This window comes from Nymphaea colorata, chromosome 11 (genome assembly GCF_008831285.2).
Source record: "Nymphaea colorata isolate Beijing-Zhang1983 chromosome 11, ASM883128v2, whole genome shotgun sequence".
Lineage (NCBI taxonomy): Eukaryota > Viridiplantae > Streptophyta > Magnoliopsida > Nymphaeales > Nymphaeaceae > Nymphaea > Nymphaea colorata.
Window position 1 is genome coordinate 18,902,052 of NC_045148.1, and position 24,399 is coordinate 18,926,450.

Consider the following 24,399-nt stretch of genomic DNA (forward strand, 5'->3'; position numbering starts at 1 on the left):
ATGAAGGATGAAGTTTGAGTATCGTTCCAATTTTGTCAGATGTCTCCTAAGAGCAAAGGATGAAGTTTGCGTAAAAGCTTGACTACAAGCCTACATTATGAATGCGGTAAGATCAAGTTTAATGATCGAAAGATCAGTATACTGATTCACCCCGTTGCGCTTGATATGCCATTCAAATGTGTATCGGAAAACGAATTTCGAATTCTGTGCTCTTACCAAAAACAATTCAGTAGCCCTTAGATACTGCTGAGATGAAAAGAAAGCTTCACTGTGGGTCTAAATTAACAGCCCCCAAATAGTGAGTACTGACTACTGGGATGAAAAGGAGCTCTCTCTCTCTTTCTCTCTCTCTCTCTCTCTCTCTCTCTCTCTCTCTCTCTCTATATATATATATATATATATATATATATATATATATATATATATATATATATATTATATATATATATATATATATATATATATATATATATATATATATATATATATATATATATATATATATATATAATATTATTTTTTATTTATTTAGTCAGGCATGTGAGCGGAGAAATGGTTGTTTAAAAACGGTGGCGGCTTGAAATCACATTGGTCTCTCCCTTTCGCAGGTTTCATTTCTCATCTTCAGTCACAGATGGTCTAAGTAGTCCATCTTCTTGCTGTATTGGTCCTTGTTGCTAGCCTTATCTGCGTTTTCCAAAAGGAATATTTTGGGGGCAGAAAGACTAAGAAGAAAGGCGAGGAGGAAGAGGGATCTAGGGTTTCTTGGCTTGCCATAGCCTGTTTCTCCTCAGAAGAATCGATTGTCTTTCATCTGTTTGCTGAAGGTTGGCTTTCGCATGTTGGCCACGGAGAGAAGATGGATGTAATCAAGTTCGAAAGGCGTCACAAGAAGAAGAAAGTCGATGGTTCCACGCAGCCGGCTTTTACTCCGAAGCAGCTAGATTTCCCATGGTTCAAGAAGACCTACCGGAGGAGGAAGAAGGAGCATGGTGGTGGCGATAGCCGGAAGGGCACCGGCGGCAGTGACGGACTCCATTTGCTTGCGAAGGCTGCTGCTGATGAATCCTTCGGCGGCCCGAAAGCAAGGTCCTCCTCCCTTTCGGCGGGACAAGTGGGTAACCTCTCTGGTAAGGGTGTGCCTACGCCGGCTGTTCTTCCTGGAGATAGAGTGGTTGGTTTTCCTCAAGCAGACCCAGCGAAGTCGCCGCGGGTGTTGAACTTGCATGACTCTGTTAATGGGAAACTCATGGAGAAATTGAAGCAATACCTCGGCGAGCACGACGTTGAGCTCGGCCATGGCTGGAAAGTACGTCATAAAACATGTGGCGGCCATGAGACTCATTCCTACCTTTCTCCCATGGGCAAGAGATTCACTTCCATGTCTTCAGTCCTCGACCATCTGAGGGAATGGAATGATGGTCGTCAATCTACGGGTTCGGGAAGTGATTTGGCTAAAATGAAGGAACTAAATCAGTTTAGTATTTCTGCGTGCCCACATCCTAACCCTCTTGTTGCTAAAAGGGTGAATCCTCCAGCCTCTGCGAAAAGGCTAGATGATGATAATGGGGACAACAAAAAGCACCATGTTCATCATCAGGAAGCCAATGCTGAAAACATTGTCTTGCGAGAAAGGAATGGTTTCTTGGAACCTGGAAAATGGGTCAACCAGGTATCAGTTTTTCTCTCCCTTTAGAACCAGTTTTGCCGATTAGTAAGGCTTTATGTTAAGAGAAATGCTTCTTTGATAATTTACACGCGCATTTTTTGGTGATAGCATACACGCGCATTTTTTTGTGATAGCATACACGCGCATTTTTTGGTGATAGCATGCAGGGTATGTCTGTTAAGGGTCAGAACTCAGAACCACCATTATCCTGTTTGTTTGCCCTAGTTGGCATCACCTGGCCTCTTTATCCTTGAGCTCGAGCTTCTTCTTTTTTTTGCATTATATGTTATTTTCCATGATTTCCCCCGACAAGATCATTCTACTTTGTGGCATTGGCAGTTAACTATTTGTCCAGCGCTGACAGTGAATTTGAGCCTCCGATTAGCAAGTTTTTTTTGATACATTGGATGTCCTTTTCCAGCTTCGTCTTTAGGTTGCTCATATACTGGAGTTCTGTTTTTGTCAGACTTATTTCTTTTTCTAGCCTACTGTTTGTCACTTGTGAAGATTATTTAATAATGTAATTTAGGGCTAGATAACACATCATGAAGTAAAAATGTTAAAGCAAAGGGGGGTCCAAAGTTGAAATCGGTATGAGGATTGCAAAGTGACCTCTTCATCGAGAGATTAAACCAGATAAACTCACACTAGTAGACTGTCTTAGCCCCAAATTCTTTACTGTATTATGAATTGATCCCCAAAATAAGCAATGGAAATGCATGAAAGTTTGTGTAACCTAAGTGGATCCATGATCAAGCATATCCATGCTTTGGCTGGCTCATCTCTAAACTTCATGAGTTGGTCTATCTTGAATCAGTATTTTGTGTCAAGAAAGACACATACCCAAGTCCATTTCTGTGCTGCTTGAAATGGTTTTGCCTGCTAGTATCTACAATTCTACATGCAAGCATAGTTCATTTTTCCTTCAATGGACGAACCAACATGTATAAAACACTTTCTTGAGGTATCTGTTACATTATGATAGGTATGATACTGTAGTTTGGGGTCGGTTAGTAGACATAGTGCTGTTTACTTGAAGGAAATCAATAATGAGAAGTGGATAGATTTTCTATCTTATTGGTAATTCAAAATCTCTTAGAACATCATTAACTAGAATTTCGTTTTGTGCACCTTATGCCATGAATGAAAGACAGAGGGACACTTTTTTACACCCTTTAAGAATCCATGTGCATGTGCTTCATACTGTGTGGAAGTAGTAGGTGGTTCATGGATTTACATAAATTTTTCATATCATTATTTTTTTCAAGAGCTTTAAGTTTACTTCGAACTACTAGGATTAACATTCACTCAATTTACTCGGTTTACATTATTATGGGGCCACAAATGAGGTCTTGGTGCTTGTTTAACTTTGAGACAACTCTGCAACTAGATGATGCCTAATTTTGTTAATATAAAGGACTACTGAAAACATAAAGATACCTTAAATGTCATTTTGGATTTTCCTCTCTTAGTTGCAGAATTTGCTTATCAAATTTAAATTTGTTATTGACAAGGTTCTTTTCCAAATTACCAAAAGAACTTTGTTATTCAACTTTCACATGATTAGTTATTCTGATAGAGTGTCATCTTATTATGTTATCGCCCATTGTACTTATGCAGTTCTTCAGCTAGCATTTTTCTTATTCTTTGTTTGTCAATGTCTGTAATGGGAACAATGGGTATGTCTGTAATGGGAACAATGGGTATGTAAGCCTAGTTTCCTCTTGCGCTTAGCCCATTTTCTTGAACGCTAATATCCCATGTGTTGCTGTTTCCATAGAATTCAAGATTTGTACATACAGGATGTCATTTCTGGAGTATTTTGACATCCACTTATGTTTTGCTTTTTTTAAATAGTTGGAGTTATGCATAAACAATATTACCTTTAGATACAAATGTTTCTGCTTGAGGTATCCATTTTGCTGGTCAAGGTTGTAAATCGTGTCATATCTTACATCGTTGAAACATTTTCTTAAACCTGATGTGGCATACAGCATTGGAAAAATCTGTGATTAGCTGCACTATAGGATAAAAAAGAGGTTCAAAAAATATTTAGAAAAGTAGAAATTTTATGAGAAATTTTCAAAAATAATTACAAGGGTACAGTTATATGGATACTGCTTGGTGGACCATTCTGTCAAGCCTGGGGTATGAAAAGGAAAAGACATGGATGGATTTGTATCACGATGGTAACTAATTTAGATAAGCTTGGAAAGATTTGTTGACATCAGACATGCTCAGTTCAGGTGGTGCCAATGTTATTGAACAGATGAAACTGTTTTAGCCTTGGGTACTTTTGGTCATTAAAGCCTCCCAAAAAGGTGTAGTTTTGTTAATATATATATATATATATATATATAAGCAGTAATATATATCAACGGGAATCACCTCTTCACTTCTCTAGACGTGCTCACCTTTGGATTATTATGGATGAATAAGTCTCAGTTGTTCTCTTATGTTCCCATTGTTCATGACATCATGTTGCACAGCTTGGGGCCAAAATAATTTTATTATGTAACACGTAAATGTATTTTTGATTCTTTTGCCTTGCATCATTACCTGTACATTAGTCTGAATATTGTTTGTATTCAATTTCCAAGATCAGAAGATCTACTTTACGAGATATAATCCATGGTTTTCCAAGTATATAACCAACAGTACCTTCTACTATCTTTGAACTTCTTGTGTTCTTTAACATACTTGTATTTCAAAACTTCTTGAATTGAAGTTAAAAAAAAATGTTGTACTGAATCTATAGAAGTATATATGTTTTTGCATCTGTATAATAACGTCAAAACGAACTAGCCCACTTCGAAATTTGCAGTAAAATATATCACACTTGCTTTAGAATATTGGTCTTTCCTTTATAATGAGAGCACTCTGCAAACTTAATATTGAAATTGCATATGGGTTTGGCAGGGTAAGAATTGGGACCTGGTTATTCCATGATTGAGTCACCCAGTAACATGGACCATACATCTGGTCCTGCCAGAATAGTAACTGCAGTGATGAGACCGCTCTACAAAACGGAAGAAAGTTGAGCTGGTAGTGTATAAGATAGCATTGTCATTTCCAGGCGCAATATATCAAATTTTGGTCTGCAGATTTCCCATGCATTTGGCTGATCAATTTTATGACCATGTGTAACGACATTTATTATGTTGGTCCCATGCATTTGGCTGATCAATTTGCGGCCGCCCATTTATGAGCTCCCTGATGGACACTTCCCAACCTTTTAAGAGCATCGAGCCTTTAAGTTCCAGTATAGAACCCATGTCTAATATGTAGAATTAGTGATGAGATGTAGCACTCACCTTAAAAGTAATATTTTTGGCTACAAAGTAGGGAGAATTCACAGCAAAAGTTGCAGAGTTGAAGGTTCCAATGGGATGCCCATTTGACCCCAGTGTCTGAGCCGTGTCACCCCATTCCACCACCGTCTTGTCCGCACCTGCTCCTTCTACGGTTATAAATGACTTGGTTGCAGGAATGTTCACCTTCTCCCTGAAATAATCACAAAAGCTTAATTATATTGGGGACCCATGCAGTACTGTAGCTCCATTATGCGGCCAAAGAGATGGTCAGTCTAGAAGTAAAGCTTCTACGCGTTTTTAAGTTGAAAGAGGCCTAAAGCTCAAAACTTGCAGTTTGCAAAAATTTCTGCCATAAGGTCAAAGCATCAGGGGAATGCAGAGGCTGTCTAGTAGAAACTGAAAAACAACAAAAAAGCATGGTGAGCATGCACTGTTTGTGTCCTTATCAAACACGTCCCAAAAATGCTCAGCGTTTTGTCCTGATGAAGTTCAGTGCCAATGGGCAGGCTTTCACTTCACTACTCATAATTGACCTGTATGATACTTAAGGATTGTAAGGTTTGAGTCCAGAGTTATCGGTTTCACCTTCCGCCATCTCTAACATCGAAAGATAGTTGCAAATGACTTGGTAATAGTTGGGAGGTCAGTTTACGGTGCATCTGCAGGGGAAGCTGTGGTTTCGTCCTAATCTGTGGCTCTGCCTGCAAGACTTCAACTCATGTCACAATGTCACATGCAGACTGTCCGAGTCACAGTCACCCTCTACCACAGAACTGAATTAGCTCAATGAAACTACCAAATACAAGCACTAGAGAGCGTGTTGGTACTTGATGCTTACTTGTAGATCCCTGCATTCACTTTGATGATTACTCTAACTGAATTAATGATGGGTAAGGAGTCGATGGCGGCCTGTATCGTCCTAAAGTCCCCGGCGGCGGGGTTCTTGTCGACAGTGAGCACGAAGGAAGGGTAGACCTTGTTCATGGCGGTCTCAAAGAGGGAGTGGTTTAGAGTGTCCATCCACCTTACCCACATCATGAATTGCTCCTCTATCTGTTGGTTCCTTGTGGCAGGGGACGGCATCCCCTGTGGGGTAGCCGGCTGTTGGTGACGGGGAACTTAGAAGTCTAACTCCGAAAAATAGCCCATATTTTGCAGTGGAAAAACCTTGAGCTTCTGAAAGTATCTGTGCAGTAAAGTTCTCTGGAGTTAAGGTAGCACAAGAAATGTAGAAGAACGGAAATTATATGCTGAGTGTAGGTTGGATGATCGGGGGAAATTATGTTATCATTGCCACTCATTGATTTGACAATGAAGTTAATCAAGCCCATCTCGTTCCAAGTAATCATTGTTATGCAGTCATCAATGTGTCATAAAGCTGTCTGCACCTTCAGGTGGCCCACATAGTTTTTTTTGTTTTTTCCTTTGAAGGAAATCTACATGGCTTATGTAGGAGTTGAACATCAACTGCTGTGAAATTCGTCCTTTTAATCTTTGGGGTTGCCCATTAGTAAAATAGCATGAATGAATGAGGGAAAAGAAAGGAAGAGGAGAGGAATTGATTGCTTGGCATGCTCTGGAACTCGATTACAGGACTGTTGATATTTGTAATACAATGTACAGGTAAGAGTAAATTACCACATTATTATAACCAAGCTCTATTACTGCCTTCTAATGTATTTCTTAGATCTCCATCATACTAAACACGGTCTGGAATGTTCACAAGCTTAACTTTGATGACATGATGCTATATTGAAGTCCAAGTGTTGGTCGTAGGATCTGGAAGTTACAATCTCAAAGGATAACAGCATCAGCACATATTGTTACATTGAAATCAAAGGATTGTTCATAACATTGAAGGACTAAAGTGTGCCTCTTAGTTTCCCACTTGATCCTGAGGCAAATGCTTGTCAGTGTTGAAATTCACGAAAATCATGTTTGGATTGTCACAGCAGTATAGATTTACCAAGCTTCTAGTGTAGGGAACTGATGCAGGATTCATGTAACTGCAGTTATCACAATTACAATGTACAGTGTTTAGCTTTCTTTCATAGCTATGGTTCTTTTTACTTACCAATAGCCCAGATGTTTACTAAGATGCAAACAATCCCTTATCTGGACTTGGTATACTCAACCAATATCTGAATTGCCGCTCTACTAATTTGCTACTGATTTACAGGATATCTGAACTGCCCTTTTTTGAATCCCTTTAATTGATATAACGAATGCTTTCTTGTTTGTGGATATATAACTTTTATTTTGAGCTTATTAATTGCGTTGGCTGGTTTTCAAATTTATTATAGAGCATTATTTATGACTTACTTGAGATGAAACAAGTCTATTATCGCCACTGCAGGTGCTAGAGGGGGAATGTGAAGTGTGTAAATTTGAAAACCATGGGTCAAGTCTTAACCCTGTCATTCTGGTGCCTAAGTTTTCGCATGGTGTTGTCTTCATAAGGTTTAGTGGTCGTAGCTCATCAGTCATCAGGGTTTCTTCATCATGAAAGGATTTTCATCATCATTAAAAGGGGGGGGGGGGAAGAGTCTCTATTATCATCCCTATAAGTCTCTAAGACTATATGTATCCTCAATTCCTCATTTCTTTATAGTTGATGATGTACCGGATTGGAGTATATGTTGCACATAGTTCTGTCTCATACGTGTCACAAGGTGTGCCCCTTTTATCAACCTTGATACTGCGGAAACCTTAAGTGGCTTTCTTAGTTGGACTTCCCCTCAAAATCTTCTTCACGCAACAGAAATTATAGTTGAGCATGAGAAACCATTAGAAGTACTTCCCTGACTGCTCAGCTTATCCAGATATTATAGTTCTCTTGTGAAAGTTTATATTTTCCCTCGTATCACCTTTTAAATCACACACGAAATTTGCTATAGAACTGTAAGTATAAATAAATGCAAATCTATGCATCTTGATGCAAAAGGACTATCTTTGATTATTTATTCTATTGGCCTTCAAGTCCAGAATCGATAGACCTTACTAATACCTTCAAATAAGTCATTCTTATGAGATGAATCATGCCTCTGTTCCATGGCCATTTTGTGAACACTGTTGAAACTAGGTTACAAGCATCTCATGCCTGTTCTAGTGTTAAATGTGGCCAACCATCCTTCTTAAGAGCATGCCTTCGTGGGGTTTGTATCCCTTTGACGGTTTCAGTTTCTCAGATACTCCAGAGGCCATTATTCATCTTGTTGTAATTTCCAATGCCTTCTAGCAAACAGACAATACAAACTTTGTATCCAGCTCTTTCATGTGCACAGAAATGAAAAATATTTATGGAAGCAAATGATTAAGTTTACTTCATTTTCTGTTTAAATTATTTTCTCAGTTGCTCAAGTTTGTGAAGGCATCAGCAACATTCTGGAGCAACTGGATAAATATGGTCTGAAAAAAATCAGCATCTGCATCTGTGTATTTTGGCTGTAGTTGACCTCCACACAGGGTTTGAGCTGGCTTGATGCTTGTGGAGAACCAGACTCTGGGTTGGCTGTAGTCTTTTGTTTTACAGTCGCAAAATGCTGAAAACACATTCTAAACAGGTTCAGCCTCCTATGCAATTTGTGAACACGTTAATGTGAAGCTACTTTGAGCTTTCTGAATTGGCATGACTTGTCAGCTCTTTGAACGGCCGAACGTTGCTTGAGATTTTCTTTATCAGTTGCCAATCAAGAATTATGAAAATTTGTTGTAAATGTTTTTTAGCATTAGCAGTCAATAGATGTTGTTTCTCAAGTCTAAAAACTTTCTAATTGCAGTTTACTTGATACTAACGTCACTTATGAATGAAATAGTTGCTAGATGGATCACACCAGCTATTACACCAAGAGCAGAGCGATACTTGTGGATCACTCAAAGCATATACTTTTGGAGAGCATGTAATGGAAGATGATGCTGATAAATTTCTCATTTGTCATGGATGTAAGGCAGCTTATCATTTGCACTGTCTGCCGTCCAAGGTCAAAGATATGCCGTCTGGAAATTGGTACTGCACATCCTGCACTGCAGCCGTGAAGGAATCCACAGAGCCTAAGCCAGCCGATGTTCAAAGTGGTGATGAGTGTGCATGCAACCATGACCCGTGTCCACCATGCGAGAGACTTGATCATCTTGTACCACCCAGAACGCATGGGCAGGGAGAGCATCATTGTGTGGTCTGCAGGAAGCTTTGCAAGCTGAGACGCCCAAAGCACAAACAGATCAAGCACCATTGCTTTGTTTGTAAGCGGCTGTATAAGCTTATCCTTGCGAAGCACATGCATATGCAAGCCAAGAGAAAGAGGAGTGAAGCTGCTGCAACAATGCCTAAGACGAATGCCGAGGACTTGGATTGCCATGAAGATGGGCAAAAGTCGGGAGTGTGCAAGGTTTGTGGAACTGGCAAGGAAGGTGACGAAGGGATTGCTACATGCAGTAATACATATTGTGAGTCAATGCACTACCACATAAGTTGTCTCAAGCCACCACTTAAGGAGGTGCCCCCTCCTGGGTGGTACTGTCATTCTTGCCTCTGTAGGGCATGCCTTATTGATGAGAACGATGACCGAATTGTCATTTGCGATGGCTGCGACGATGGATATCACACTTACTGCATGAACCCTTCACTGCTCAGGATTCCAAGGGGGAAGTGGTACTGCAGATCCTGTCAACAGAAAAAAGCCCACCCCAAGATTCAACCACTGCCAGGATCCTGAGCCTAGGAGTCCTTCCAAAGGATACCAGAAAAGATGCAGCCGAGGACCCGACAACAAGTGCAAAGGAATATCGGAGAGTCCGCCATCCTAAATTCCGACCGTAGCAAAGCCTAAGAGATAACAAACGTGGGTAGAGCATAAGTGAAGTGAGTGTACAAGAGATTTTTCTCCCTAGCACGCTTAAAATTTTCTAATATTTGATTTTTTTTTCAATATTATATGCATTACGGGTTCATCGGCACGTAAATCAGAAGAGTATACGTCTGCAAATTCAATTCTATGTACAGTGCTTCGGTTAATGCAGAAAATATCCCTGCCATGCTAATCTTTATTGGACGGTGGCTTTTCTCAGATAAGCAATCAAAATATCAAGATGAAATTCCTTTCTCAAAATAATCTGCTTTTATGAACCTGTTGAACAATAATCACAATATATCGGCCCATAATTATACCACTATCCACAGTGACATTTTACTGACCATCTTCCTCTTGAAAGCTCTACTAAATTAAGCTTTACCTGGCAGCTTCAAATTTCTAATGTGACCACCAGCCCAAGCTTACCAAAAATAGTAACTGCTTCTCAGTATTGCCACCTGTACCGTTCGCTGCCTGGATATCAAGCATTTCAACAATATCTTTAAAGGACTATCTCATGCTCATTCCCGGGCATGGAAATCAACTTATCCTTCCTGACTGGTCAATCAGAGTACCTACATGGTCCCCGCATAAGGCTCTTGATATGTTTCCCGGTTCAAGCAAGTTGAAAACTACAACTGCACCGCCAAGGAAAGAAAACATAATGATTCATATGAATTGCCTTTTCTTAAGACGGATCGCAAGCAAGTCTCAATAACTAACCAGGTAACCCATTATCTTCGCATAATGTAATGGCAGTCATGTCCATGATGGCATTGAGACCCCTGGATATCAGCTCCCTGTACGAAATGTGCTCCAAGGCAACATTGCTGCCATTTCTTGTGTTGCAGTCATAAACACCGTTGACAATAGTGCCCTTCAGGACTGCCTCGGCATGTACTAAATGACACCCAAAAAAAAGTGTTAATACTGTAATTGACTGCAGTTAGCTTATATATACAATGGACCTCAAGCAAATTCACATAGTTTGAGGATTTCACAATGAGGAATTCAAAGATTCTAGATTGCAAGCATACTTTCAGAAGCTCTAACAGCAGCTGCCGTATCTGTAGTGAAGAGTGGCACTCCAGTTCCCGCACCAAAAATAACCACACGGCCTTTCTCAAGATGCCGAATTGCACGACGCCTAATGTATGGTTCTGCAATCTCTGTCATTGTGACAGCTGTTTGAAGACGAGTCTGCACACCCTGGTGCTCTATAGATGCCTGAAGCAGAAGAGAGTTCATCACGGTTGCCATCATCCTGAAACCAATGTCATCAGATTACACATATAGTCGGTTAAAGGACAAAACCGTAACACACAGCATGACAAATGGACGGGTGACGTTCTGTACGAAAGACCAACAGGAAAACAAGGAAAAAAGGAAAATATAAATAGGAAGCAGTAGGAACTTGAGAAATGTATTTTCCAGTAACTGAGAAGTAATTCATCAAACAAATGATAGCTGTTGAACTTGAACAGTGCTGTTGATGCAAATCTCTGTCAACTCATACTTGTGTATGCACACGCAGTAATGCGCATACACCTAAAACAATGTTACCTCCTAAACCATCCTACAAAGCAGCTGAAGGAAGCATAGAGGTCATCTATTTGGGACTTGGAGAAATACCCTATAGAACAGCTTATACCACAATAAAATTTGCAAAAAGAGACAAACAGTTCCCTTCCAAATGATGATGTCAATAACAAACAGTGGCAAATACATCTAAATATTTAAGAACTATTGTTTCTTCAGGTACCTAGGAGGACGTCTAGTGTTTGCTAATCCCATGTACCCATGCATAGACCTCAAAAGAAATTTACACTTAAAGATAAACTAAGAAAGCATACTGACTAACCGTTTGAACAATGTCTTCCACCCTTAGCCCTTCAATAAAGACAAAACGTGCATCCTACCCTAGAAGCTACAATATATATCTTTAAGCATTCTCCTGTGGTGTCATAAAGTCATTTCAATCAAACTCCTATACAAGAAAATAAGTTTTTGCACGTGCCACACCATCCCTCTTCCATATCTTCATATGGGCTTTTGGAGACTGTTCTTGCACAACAAATTTTTGAAGAAGTTAACAGGATTGCAGCTGCAAAATCATTTGATAAAAGCACATGCATGATATAGTTGTTGAGAGAACTCTAGAAGGATGTTAAGTACCAGAAGAGAGTTACAAAAGAGAAAGTCAAATCATCAACAAAAGTATAATCCTCCGATGAAGACAAGGTACCGTTACATTACCCTATCTGGTAAGAAGTAGCTCTATCAAGGCCCGTTGCTGCCACCCATGATTCTCCACAAAAGAAGTTTCGGCCTCCGACAACAATTGCTACCTGAATAGCATGGCCATTCAGAAAAAAAGGCAATTACAAAAAACCCACTGACTATGTACAGCATCACTGAAGAAGTGCAAAGAAAAAGTAAGTCGAGCCAAATAACACAAACTTTTACAGTTAAAAAGGAACTTTGCATATGCCAAACACACCTCAACCCCAAGGCGATTAGCAGTGACAACTTCTCTAGCAATCAGAGAGACCACCTGTGAAATAAGAAAGAGATTCATCTAAGAAGCCTCATACCCAGCTGCATGTAGCAGCTATAGCATGTCTTGAATGCCTGTTATTATAGAAAGAAAGCTGCCCAATAGACAACCTTGGGGTCAACATTCTGTGGACTATTTCCAGCAAGGGCAGCTCCACTAATTTTGAATACCACTCTTCGCCATTTCGGACTTGCCAAAGACTTAGTCTTCAGGTTATTTGGTAAGCCAACAGGTGGAGTGGAAACACCATATCTAATGATATCATCATGAAAATAAAAATTGAGAGCAGTGAACCATACCGTGATGAACCAAGAAAAAAAAATCATATTAGGATTGTAGTCACTAAAATAGCTGGACCAAATCAAACAATCATTTTGAAAATATTGCAAAGAAGAGAAAAAGTTCAAATTACATAGAGACTCCTGCTATGCATCACCGGGAGAGACAGCTAAAAAAGACACGAGTGAAAGGAAAGGGAGCAGCATTTCATGATATGATATTTGACACTTAGCACATCAGAAAACATGTATGCTCCCCATAGAGGACCTCGATAGCTGTTTAAAATCATCACATTCCCCCTGCGCCCGTGCTAATTATGATCAACCTTTCTGTCGAAGACACATAACAGTTGCATAGTTTAGTCTCGGATATGCCTGGTATTGACAGTGACTAAATCCATGAGAACATGCAAGGATGATCATTTTTACTGCGTTGTCACAGACCCGGACGTTTTGTTCACTTATCTTGCTCATCATGCTGTATTAAGGCTGCAGCATAGGAATGCAAGCGTAAATCGTGCCACATTCTCCTGTTTTCACCTTAATTCATTCCTAAGGGAGTCTAGAGGGGAAGAGATCCTAAGTTTAGTCGTAGCTCAAAGAAGAAGCCAACCCATCATGAGTTTGGTTGGTAGCAAAATTGGAGGAATTCTAGACCACCAGAACAGGAACGACATCTAAAAAGAGGCGGAAGATGAAATAAAACTCTCCCCGCTTCGTTTTCTTCCATCATGGTTCCGATGGATGGCAAAAAGCAGGTATACAAACAGTACGACGTAATGCCCCAAAGACTAAAATTGAATGATAGATGAAGATACCTCTTGGACAATCTAGGGTTCTAAATTGAATGATAGATGAAGATACCTCTTGGACAGTCTAGGCGTGTTGGCAGAATTGGTTAATCCGCTGCTACCGCCACCGCCTGCTACAGCGGTGGCGGCTATGGGTTTATCCTCATCGGAGACAGCTTTGGAGGAGGAAGAGGAGGAGCCAACGATCTGCTCCATCTTCTTAAACCAGGGCCAATGGCTAACGGACAAGCTGCCATTGTTCAGGCGATGGCGCTCGGCTTTATACCGCTTCTTCAGGTTGTCAACTTTGTTCTTACACTGCTCGATGCTCTTGCACGACTTCTGCTTGTTGCATCGGTCGCTAACGATGGATGCCACCTCGTCCCAATCTCTACCCCGGAGGTTCCCCCGGTTCAATTGCACGTACTTCTCCGTATAAGCATCCAGCAAGCAGGCGATCGCGGAATCGCTCCATTCCTCCCGGTCCTTCTTGTAGTCGCCTCCCCCGCCAACGCCACCTGCTCCGGGCTTCGGCCGCTTGTAGCAGTAGGTGGTGCCCCCGTCGCTCAGCTCGTCACGATCCTTACGCTTTTCAGGACGAGCCCTCGATTTCTGGTCCTCCTCCTCTTCCTCCTCGGCGGCGCTGGGAAAGGGATGGACGTCGTCCTGAAAGCAGTGGGCACCGACGATGGCGTTGTGGAAGGAAGGCGAGCATTTCGAGTCAGGGTGAGAGCAGAATCCGGTGTCGCCAAAGTCGTCGGGATCGTCCGAGGACGCCCCGGGGACCTTCTTTGCGGCGGAGGCGGAGGCAGAGGAGGCGTCAAGAGGGTTGCTGAGAGAGGGGTGGGGAGGGGTAGGCTTGTGGACGAACCTGGAAGGGAAGGGTTGGTGGGGATGGTGGTGCTGGTGCTGGTGTTGGTGTTGCTGGTGATGGTGGTGGTGAGGCGGCGGGTGGTGGTCCTCTAGGAGGACGTATTCGTCGTCACAGGCCATGTGGATTCAGGGTGGGGAGGACGTTGATGTTGCAATTACCAGCGGCGGCAGACGACGGCGGGGGCGGTGGTGAGGGGACGGAAACGGGAGGGCGGGGAAGGGAAGCGGATCAGACGACGTTAGGGCAACGCGTTACTCCGTCACATTTAATACGCTAACGGACGCAACCGGCCGTGACCTGCTGTCCCCGGTTCCGTCACGAACCGTCACGGCTCCGTCAAGAGACGCGAGCCTACTCGCTTCCATGTGGGACCCGCCGCACCAAGCGCCACGCCTTTCCCCACCACCAAACGCCATCCCCACTCTCTCTTTCTGAACTGCCCAGTGGGAGGTAAAGTTAATAAATGGTGGAAAAGAAGGGATGGCATCAAATAATGAGTCTCTCTCTAAGAGTGAGCTTGGTTTCTCCAAAACAATAAGAGGAGCAGAGTACTTACTCAGGATGGTCTTCCTCATTCTCACTGTTCTCAGTGTTTCCAAGTTCGAGAAGAAGTGGGGTAGTGGGAGATGATGATGACAGAAAGCTTTTATTTTGGGTTTTGCTGTCATCACCTACTCACTCGATTGTACATCATTTTGCGTGCATCTGTCATAGAAAATTGACTTTACAAAGTGCTCTCTTCCCCTTTTTCCCTTCCACGTGTTTTCTGATTTTCTCCCTTTGAGTCTATCGTAGAAGCAAAGTCACTGATCATGCTTCCCATGTGGGGAAGATCATCCTTGTGTTGTGATCGCATTTTAAGGAGCCTGAATTGATCTGGAGGAAATCCTCCGAGGAGCTTACCATCTTCACTTCAGAAGCTTGTAAAAAAACACCCATCTGATTGTGAGCGCTATGTTGTTGTTCTTCTAAATTTCTGGCACACAAGATAGGGAGACCGCACACTGTGTTTGAATAGGAGCACATGTCAGGTCATCACCTTCTTCATGCACTGTACATTGGCAATGTAAAAGCACCAAAGTCATGCTTTTCTAGTTGATGTACCATCGTTCGTTAGCTGCTCTGATTACTTGCCAAGGCACACCTCTAATGCCTGCTTCGTGTTGTGTGAAATACTTAGTCACCGGGTTTGTGTTTCTGCAGGTACATAAGTTGAGATAGTGCATTCAAATTTTGGGACTATAAGAGCTCATATCGGCCATGTACTCGACCTGATTACATTATTTAGATCGTGCGACCGAGCAAACGGCTCATAATGGTCTTCATATTTTACAGTTTTTTTAATCTGACGAGCGTATGTGTTGAAGATAAACAAGGCGGCTGCAGATAAAAGCAAAAATACGTTCTCTTTCTTTACAAAGTGAGGTCCACCTGGATTTTGAAGCACACAACCTTAGGCCATGTTTGGTTTGATGATCTTTGCTGACTAATTCTAACAGTAAGAAATTCTACGGCCTCCCATCTCCCGTGATTCCTCCCTGAGATCCATATTATAATGGAGAGGAGTACATCCGGCCAACGGCAGCTATTTTTTATTCTCATTCCACGCCCGCATGTAGCTGTACAAAGTTAAACCTAACATGCTATTTAACTGTGCGGAAATAAGCTGCATCCTGCTTAGTACTTAAACTAAACATTTTGTTTACTAAAGCTCATAAATTCAAAACCGATGGGTTAGAATAGCCTAAAGCTTTAGTTGGATGTCAACTTTATTATGTGAATGACGGGTGAGGGGCGTGGTAGTGACGGGTGACAGAGGAACAAGCTAAACGAGATCAGTGATGCAAGTCATTTTTTTGGCTGCAAAATTGACGTCAGTCAAATAATTAAGAACCAAAAAGACTCTTCAAGGGGCATGATGTAGCTAGCTGAGTTAGGGGCATGTGAAAAGTCATGTCTCTGTGTCTCTAATACGCAGCCCACAACCCTCCTGAAGGCAGGAGGAATGGAGCGACCTCCGACCTTTTTTTTTTTTTTTCTAACTGCTTATTCACCTGAAAGAACTAAAAAGAGAAGTACTTATTGAATCGGAACCACCAGCATGAGTGGAAAACACGCAAATGTCAACTAAATTCACCTTTCTGTCGCAGAGGGTGGGTTTAGTTGCTTAGCAAGGGAAACATGAGAGCTGAATAACTTTGCCAGATAACGCGATCAGGCCAAGAGAGTTTGCATGTGTTGCTCACATCTTTAAATCAAGGCAACCATATAAATGTTTGCTAGTCTCATGATGCATCTGAGATCACTCAGATTATGTGCGAAGCCAGCCGGCTCAAAGCCTTAAATCATATAAAAGAGACATGCCCAGTGGTAGTAGCAGCAACTAGAGAATGACCCAGAAAGCAGTTTCAGGAGAACTTGCTCAAGGAGAAAGAAATATCTACAGTAATAGCATATGAGCATACAAACAAACGCCTAAAAAATGAAGGAACATTAACAATGAAAAAGAAGAGAAAAGAACTTGTGAGCTGAGAACTCTCGATCCAGGGAAGAGATCCCTGGAGTTGCATAGCTCTTTCCCTGTCAAATACTACCACTATTCAATGAAGGAACCAATTCATATGGAACATTGCCATGAGCTACCCTGCACATAATCACTTAACCAAGAAACACAAAAGAAGAAAAAGCTGCAATGTCGCCTCTGAAAACAGACTCCAACAGCTCTGCTGGAAGTTCTCATGCTTTCGCAACAACTATTGACTAACTTCATGCAAGAAGCTTTCACCAACCATTAAACAACAATAACTCGACAAGGCAACAGCTCTTATCTTGCATACAAATCTAGCAACGGAAAATGCAACCATGGAGATGAAAGATTAAAAGAGAAAAGGCATTTGCACATGAAAGAATGACAATGCCAAGGGAACAAAATCCCTCGACCTTGACTCAGGTATATTGATATGTGTGACCTTCAGAAGCAACCAGGTCCATGGACAACCGTAATGTGAAACCAGAAAGATATGTTTTTCCAGTCCACAGCCGCCAACTCGGATACAGCATCTTCTATGCAAAAAACAGCTCGAGTGACAACCCATCTCTTTTTCTTTTTATTCACAAATGATTGAATTGTACTCAAGATCCACAAGTTTCACCTTCTTTCTGTTCAGTCAAATGAAAAAAGTACTTATCTTGCTTTTCTTCGAGTCAGCTTCTTTTGCTTTGGCTAGTGTCAAAAGGAATTTAACCCATTTGCATCATATCTTACAGCCCACAATTCTCCAGAGAGCAGTCAGGCAACCTGCTCCAGTAGCAAGAAGAAGACTTAGTGGTAATTGCTTTGAGGTAGTAATTCTCATCATCATCACCTCGTACCAGGAAAATATGCAACCCACCTAGCAAAAGAGATACATTACAGCATTTAGTACATCTCGTGTACTCCTTTAGTTTGACATTTCTTTGGGTTCACACCTTCAACTGAAAGACCAGTAGCCAATCCAAATTTCTATGTCTCAAAGAACAAAACGAGCTTGCATTGCATTCAAAACAATGAAAAGCTCTTCCTATGTCTAGAATGGCGAGATTGAAGTGTTCGCTCAATTGACTGCCTTGGACTACGGCCTGTCGTTTCAAGACTTGCACCTGCTTGTTGTGTGTTCACAACAGGCAGAAGCTTGCACCCAATTCCCTTGGAGACCAGCCGTGGTGTGCTAAATGAAGATCTCCCTAATTTTGCGATCTCATGTTTTATGCTCCCAAACTCTTGTTCTAGCTCCCCAACTCTGGATCTCATCTTCTCCATGTCCACTCTTAAGACATGGTTTTCTCTTACTACACTTACCCAGCTATCTCTTTGCATAATACGTCCAGTCATTAGATTATCAGTGCCCTCGGCAGTAGCAGCTATGTCATTGTCATTATCAGAAGCATGGTAGCAAGAAGCAACTGCATTCCTTAATTGAAGCTGCTCGAAAAACAGAACTTGGACAACCACCCTCAGTGGCAAGCGATTATTATGTGCAGCATGTGTGCATGCATCCATTGACAGTTTTTGGTAGCTAATAACATTGCAGAGTTGCTCTCGTTCTCTCTCTGAAAGCCAAGGATGTGCCTGCAAGGACCTGGACAGCATGAGGATATATGAAATATCTAAACTTCTACATAGGCTTGTCAGTTTCTATCTTACCTTCAAATAAATGTCCACAGCTCTATAAAGCCCATCATGAAAGGACCTTGAAGATTCTGGGAGAGAAGCAGCAAGCGCACGGAATTTTTCAACTTTCAGGTTCACATCAGATCCAATCTCTGCTAGATAGCCATCTAGTAGCTTCGCAACCTTTTTTGAAGGAGACGAAGGTGGACTTCCTACATCTGTTCCAAATTCAATTGATGATGGAGAGAATGCAGTTATGCTTTTCCCTTCACATGACACAAAGTGCTGCACAATACGCTCTACAGAATCAGTATCATACAGGTCATCTGAGTCAGAGTAAGAAGGAATGAGAAGGCCATCAATTGTCGCCAAATCCAGCTGCATCCCTATTCTCCTCTCCAAACGTTCTTTGCATGATTGGCTAGCATGCAGAATGTTGGCAACTCTGAGAGCTCCCATTAAAAACTGGCAGAAAGATCTTCCCTTCTTTTCAGGTAATAAACTTTCAATGCATTCTAGCAATTCTTTCTGATCAACACTTGAAGGAGGTAAGCCAAAGCTAGAAATTTTTCTGCAACTATTACCTAGGTCAGCATGCCAACGGCTAAGACCTGGCAGGTGATTTTTGCCATAGTTCATTATGGCACCTGCTATGCTTTCTATCCTTACCCCCCTTGCTTTCATCACATTAATAAGCTTCTCAAACAAGGGGATGCTAATGCATGAGATATCATCAAACCACCAGTCAGACTGTGAGCTTCTTATCCTTGCTCCGGTGTTTATTCCATTCCAAAGGATGCTTCCTCCTGGACTTTGCAGGCTACCGTACATCATCATGGGCCACCCAAATAAACTGGGATCTGTACATGCCATCATAGATATAGCATTGACGCATTTGTTCACGATTTGAAGTTCTTCAGACTTTATGAGAACAGCTTCACAACTTTGAAGGCACAATAGACAATCTTTCCAACTGCGAAGGATGGTTCTGTGGAGAAAAGCTTCAGATTTTGCCAGCAAATTGTCTTCCCCATATCCCTCTGTCATTTCAAGATAATCTGCTGCGCAATATACTGCAACAAAGTTTGTGGGTGCCAGTTCAAATTTGATTCCATAACAGAATTTTGCAATAATAATAAAAGTCTCAGTTCCTCCTGGAAATGCAAATAAGTTTATATGAGGGAGCTCTCCTGGATTATCATGAGATTCTTCTAGCATTTTTGCAATCTTCCCACATTTTGATACAAGAGGGAACTGAACAGAGGAAAAGAATACTAATTAATTCAAGAATATCTTAAAAGGAATATATTAACTTTAGATAATGAGCAAAACAAAAAAACAAGGCAGAGTTGACTACATTAGAATTGTTTCTCAAGCATTTGAACATCGAAAAGGAATGTCGAACAGAAAAGCAAAATCCTGGAGAGAAACTAGGCAAATATAAGCGCAGCAAAAAAATGCAGTTTCATTTCCCAATCTTGTGAGCATCAGCAACATGAAGAAGCTAACATATTATGATGTATGAATATCCGTGAACTATGGTGATGCAATGCAAAAAACAATCCAAATGAACCATTTGGTGTTTGAGACAGGTCAGGCGGTAAAGGAACTGCATAGGGATAGAGAATGAACTCAACTTGGCAAGTCTACTGCATGACTTTTTTGTGTTAAGACTATATCATTTGAGTTTGAGACGTTATTTAGACCTTTTTCATGATTTCACTCCATCCAACCGTCTGTGCCCTTGCCTCACAAGTCACAATACAGTTCCCAATTTTCCACGCAATACACATCTGAAGGCATATTACAGTTCATCAGGCTTTCTTCAATTTACTATTCTTCCTCCCTTTTGGTTGTTAGCTTATCAACAATGCAACTTAGCGAGTTAAAGCATCAATACTTCTCAAGGCACCTTATTTACTCAGTTGGAGTATACAAATGCAAAAATAAACTTACTCTTTGCTGAGGTGGCTTCACCATGTTCTAACTTTTCCTGCAAGGCTACAACTATGATTCTACTCCAAGATGAACTCACTTCCAGTGTTGCAACACCATCATTTTATACTAATCAAATTCATCATCATCATTTAATCATTGAGCATCTTCCAAAGTGTGTCATATCTGGCTTTGGCAGTTCACTTCAATCTTTCCTACTTGATTTGAATGGCCAGCAGTAATCCTTATATGAGTTCAATATCATGTCAAACTAAATGATCATCACATCAAGGGAAATTTGTAAATGTCACTATCATACATCCATGTGATCCTGATGCCTGATGTTATATAATTTATTTCAAGCCTTCATATGAGTTTGAAGGAAAAGAAGGGTTTTTCATAAGCAGGTTCTTGCTATACTTAGTCATGTGTACTTTCAGCGCTGCCATGTACTAGGTTGTTCCATCTTTTTAGCCTGTGGGCTCTTTTAGAAAGTAAAAGGTAGGTTACATCAACTTTTAAGCTTGACCAAACAAATCTCAGATCTCAGTGAATAATCAGATAGCTATTAGCTAGATAGAGCTAGGCAAGTGAACTTTTCTTTATAAGCCCACGAGTGAACCCTGTCCAAATGTATCCAAGTTAATAATGACAAAGGCAGGTTCGTTTCTTGCAACTTTTTTCAGCAATTTCAGTTGATACATCAACCGATCTCATTTGCTATCACATAATATAAACACACTCAGATCCTATAATATACTCTTATAGTTTGCAGAAGCACATGAATTTTTTGCTAGTTCACCAGCTACGTAAAAGAACAAAAAAATTATTCTGGTTCATTAATTGGTATCACGGAAATCACACTAATTGTTGGTGTCATCGCTTTCTAAATCTGCTATAAATTTCAGCAACTGTGAATCAGATCTTAATATGTAATTGCTGTCTGAGGAAGCATAAAACACAATTCATCATTAGGCATCAAAGGATGTGCAAACTCTTGCAGTCATAATATCAAAATTTTGTGACAAAACAATAGAAGTTGCAAATTTAGTTGATTGAATCAAACCTTGTGAAGATGGAAGAGTGTCTCATCTACTTGGACAGTAATATCAGTGGGCAAAGCAGCGCTAAAGAACCTGATGAAAAATAACCAACATTAGCCTTGTTAAACATAACCTCCAGCGCAAGAACGAAGAGTTTTTGCATGAGCATCAACGCTTGAGCAAAGAATTAAAGGATCAAAAAATCATCAATCATCAAAAATAGAAACAAGCATATAACGAAATGAAAGAAGTTGTTGCTGCTAATAATTGGCTTCGAGGTGGTACCTTCGAGGATCCACCAGAAATCTTTCAAACAGCCAAATTTTTCATTAAGAAATCTGGCATAATAATTTCTCTAACCAGCCCAACAAAAATTAAGTCTTAACCAACTCCCATCCAGCTTTAACCGCCCCATAAGGGATTAAACGATACTCGACATTATAGAACCGCGTAAAAGAAAATGATGAATTAGCAATTGTTGCAACTTCTCATGGCACGAAACAAATTTTGTGGAGGGATATCAGCTTCCGGGAATCCAACAAAAGAACTGGGGAAAAAGTGGTCTTTCAGTCAATGGGAAAACCTATAGCCCTTCACCTTGGGCCCCTTCTGAATTTCAAGAAATCTACAGGGAATTGTGAGGTTTCCATACAGTTTACTTGCGGTAGAAAATAAACCAAGAAATGGGGATGGGTTATACACACACACAAACTGTGGCTGGAGGAAAGAGAGAGAGAGAGAGAGAGAGAGAGAGAGAGAGAGAGAGAGAGCAGACCACTCGTTGCCTTCATGGTAGAAACCATATGACTTGTGCTTAATAGGGGCCATCTTTCTGATTCCGCCAAACAAAGCCAATTGAAGACGTGAAAGAACGCATTTGAGTTCAGAAGCACCGCCAGAGTCCAAAAGACTCTCGAGTAAACTAAGAACCGTAATTTTCCGTGTTTATCACCCAAAGAGAGAGAAAGCGCTGCCCTGCTGCTTCTGCTGGAGAAAAAGGTGCCCCGGAATTGGAGTAGGAAGCAAGACCGGCCGCAGTCCCACCAGTTGCTGCAAAGGAGGGGGGGACTCGAGGGGACAAGCTCTTTCAGACCCAGAGGCCAGGTCCTCCTGGCCTTTGAGAGAGAGAGAGAGAGAGAGAGAGAGAGAGAATTAGGCCTGCCAAGTGTCGGCTACGGCGACCAACATTACTGATATTGGAGAAGGAAAAAAAATCGAAGAATCTTCCTCAAGTAACGACGCAAAATAAACTATTCTGAGAGCCCATCAAACCGACCAGAGAGAGAGAGAGAGAGAATTTCAGGAGAGGTTGGGGACCATGTGATGGCAGCTCCAGTAGGAGTTTGGGTAAACAAACAAACTGCTATAAGAAAAGTAAAAGGAAGGAAAAGGGACAGGTATGGTTGGAAAACGGGCGAGAGGACCAGAAGTGGAGGAGGAGGAGCTAGGAAGGGTAAGGAACGAAGCCAAGGAGAAAGGAAGGTTGACACTCTCGGAAGTAAGCTGGCGGTCAGCCGCAGAACTTCAAGGAAAGAAGTCGGAGGAAGCCAGGAAAACGCGTAGATCTGCTATCACCAGTCTACGCCTACACTGCAACGACAACTAGAAAGACAAAAAGGAGAAGTATGGAGAACCAGCCTCTTCCTAATGTTTGAAGGGGACTGGTGTGATCTTGCATGAATGGGCCCACGAAGCACGACTCCATGAAGCAAAGCATCCGTAAAGTCACGAGAATAAAATGGAGGAGAATGGCCACGAGTCCACGAAGACCACCTTTTCTCACACCCTCCCTTCTTTTACGGCTCAGATTCCATGGCGCTTGTCGAGAGAGAGAAAGAGAGCTTGCAATTATCAGGGTAGGCAGGAGAAGCATGATTCAGTTTTTTTTTAAAATCAGATCAAATGGTGGCAGCATGCCTGTCATGCATGATGCTGCTGCCCCACTCACCCACAGGCAAGCAAACCCAAAAGCTGCCAAGAGGAGAAGAACAATTTTTTTTTTTAACAAAAAAGATGGTAACCAGCAAAAAAGGGGCCCTGAAACCAACCTACCAACCAACTCAAGTGTTTTGTCCTGAAGAATTTTCATCAGCGAGCATCACACCATTGTGATGTTCGTGGTGACTGGTGAGGAGCTCCCAGATCTTTTAACAGAGAAATATCAACATGTCAGTGGTGCACTAAACAGATGAACTCCCTACTCGTAAAAAGATAAAAATAATAACATTACAATAAATTTGTATATATTTGGTTAAACTAGGATGAAAGAGTGTCCCGGCCTACAGTCAACCCTCATCGACCGATTCCACAATTTAAGGCAGGCAAATCACTTTTTGAAAATTTTGAACTACATTTGTTTGCTTTTATTAAAAAACATATTAATTTAGCCCAAATCCCGCAGGACCATATAGCGTGATTTTTTGTGATTGATATTTATGAAAGCTTTGATATTTGATAAAGAGCATGGTTTGTTGGTTCTTCAGTACCAACACTAAACAGCACCAAGAAAAAGTTTCATTAAGACGAGAATATATTGCCTGACATTCGGTTGGTAGGAGTTAAAAGACTCTCTTTATGTCTCTTTGCTCTCAGAATGTACCTTCTAACAGAGAGAGGTTTCAGCTTATGATGTTCTGGTGATACAGAAGTTTACCAAGTCATGGAAACCCTTGTGGGCAAAGGTAGCTTGTGTATGAATGTCTTCACATTTCCGCATAAAATCAGAATTACTGGTCCCACTTTCCAATATTTAAGATATATATTCTTGTTCAGAGCCATGCCCATATCTTTTCAGAAAAAAGACAGAGATATGTTGATAAAAAATTATTGTCTCTTTTGTCTATGAAATTATCTTAATGCCCATGATTACAGATGTCCGAGTCATATTGAGCAATCTAAATGGGGGAAATATATTTTTTAATTTTTAAGATGTTAACCA

At 41.2% G+C, this 24,399-nt stretch overlaps 4 protein-coding genes across 7 annotated transcripts; 1 reads left to right on the forward strand and 3 right to left on the reverse strand.

The window, feature by feature from the left end:
• Positions 1-572: 572 nt before the first annotated feature.
• On the forward strand, positions 573-9,894 carry LOC116263957 (uncharacterized). Its single transcript, XM_031643799.2, has 2 exons — positions 573-1,672; positions 8,799-9,894. The coding sequence occupies exons 1-2, from the start codon at positions 860-862 to the stop codon at positions 9,696-9,698; spliced, it is 1,713 nt and encodes a 570-aa protein (XP_031499659.1). The 5' UTR covers positions 573-859; the 3' UTR covers positions 9,699-9,894.
• LOC126410529 (probable pectinesterase 53) lies at positions 1,683-8,329 on the reverse strand. The gene is made up of 3 exons (XM_050080526.1): positions 5,822-8,329; positions 4,984-5,173; positions 1,683-4,901 (listed from the first exon to the last, which is right to left on the reverse strand). Exons 1-3 carry the CDS (start codon positions 6,064-6,066, stop codon positions 4,872-4,874), a joined length of 465 nt encoding a protein of 154 aa, XP_049936483.1. The 5' UTR covers positions 6,067-8,329; the 3' UTR covers positions 1,683-4,871.
• Positions 9,895-10,077: 183 nt separating the features above from the next.
• Positions 10,078-16,366, reverse strand: LOC116263958 (uncharacterized). Its single transcript, XM_031643800.2, has 7 exons — positions 13,533-16,366; positions 12,501-12,642; positions 12,334-12,387; positions 12,090-12,181; positions 10,871-11,097; positions 10,557-10,733; positions 10,078-10,471 (listed from the first exon to the last, which is right to left on the reverse strand). Exons 1-7 carry the CDS (start codon positions 14,450-14,452, stop codon positions 10,374-10,376), a joined length of 1,710 nt encoding a protein of 569 aa, XP_031499660.1. The 5' UTR covers positions 14,453-16,366; the 3' UTR covers positions 10,078-10,373.
• Positions 16,367-17,010: 644 nt separating this feature from the next.
• Positions 17,011-23,589, reverse strand: LOC116263956 (BTB/POZ domain-containing protein At3g44820). Of its 4 annotated transcripts, none has more exons than XM_031643795.2 (4): positions 22,237-23,589; positions 21,485-21,554; positions 18,517-19,737; positions 17,011-18,441 (listed from the first exon to the last, which is right to left on the reverse strand). In XM_031643795.2, exons 1-4 carry the CDS (start codon positions 22,287-22,289, stop codon positions 17,872-17,874), a joined length of 1,914 nt encoding a protein of 637 aa, XP_031499655.1. In that variant the 5' UTR covers positions 22,290-23,589; the 3' UTR covers positions 17,011-17,871. The 4 variants fall into 4 exon arrangements, with proteins under 4 accessions (XP_031499655.1, XP_049936482.1, XP_031499657.1 ...); XM_050080525.1 differs by having other exon boundaries at positions 18,517-19,556; positions 22,237-22,253; XM_031643797.2 differs by lacking the exon at positions 22,237-23,589 and adding an exon at positions 21,747-22,188 and having other exon boundaries at positions 18,517-19,556.
• Positions 23,590-24,399: the final 810 nt, after the last annotated feature.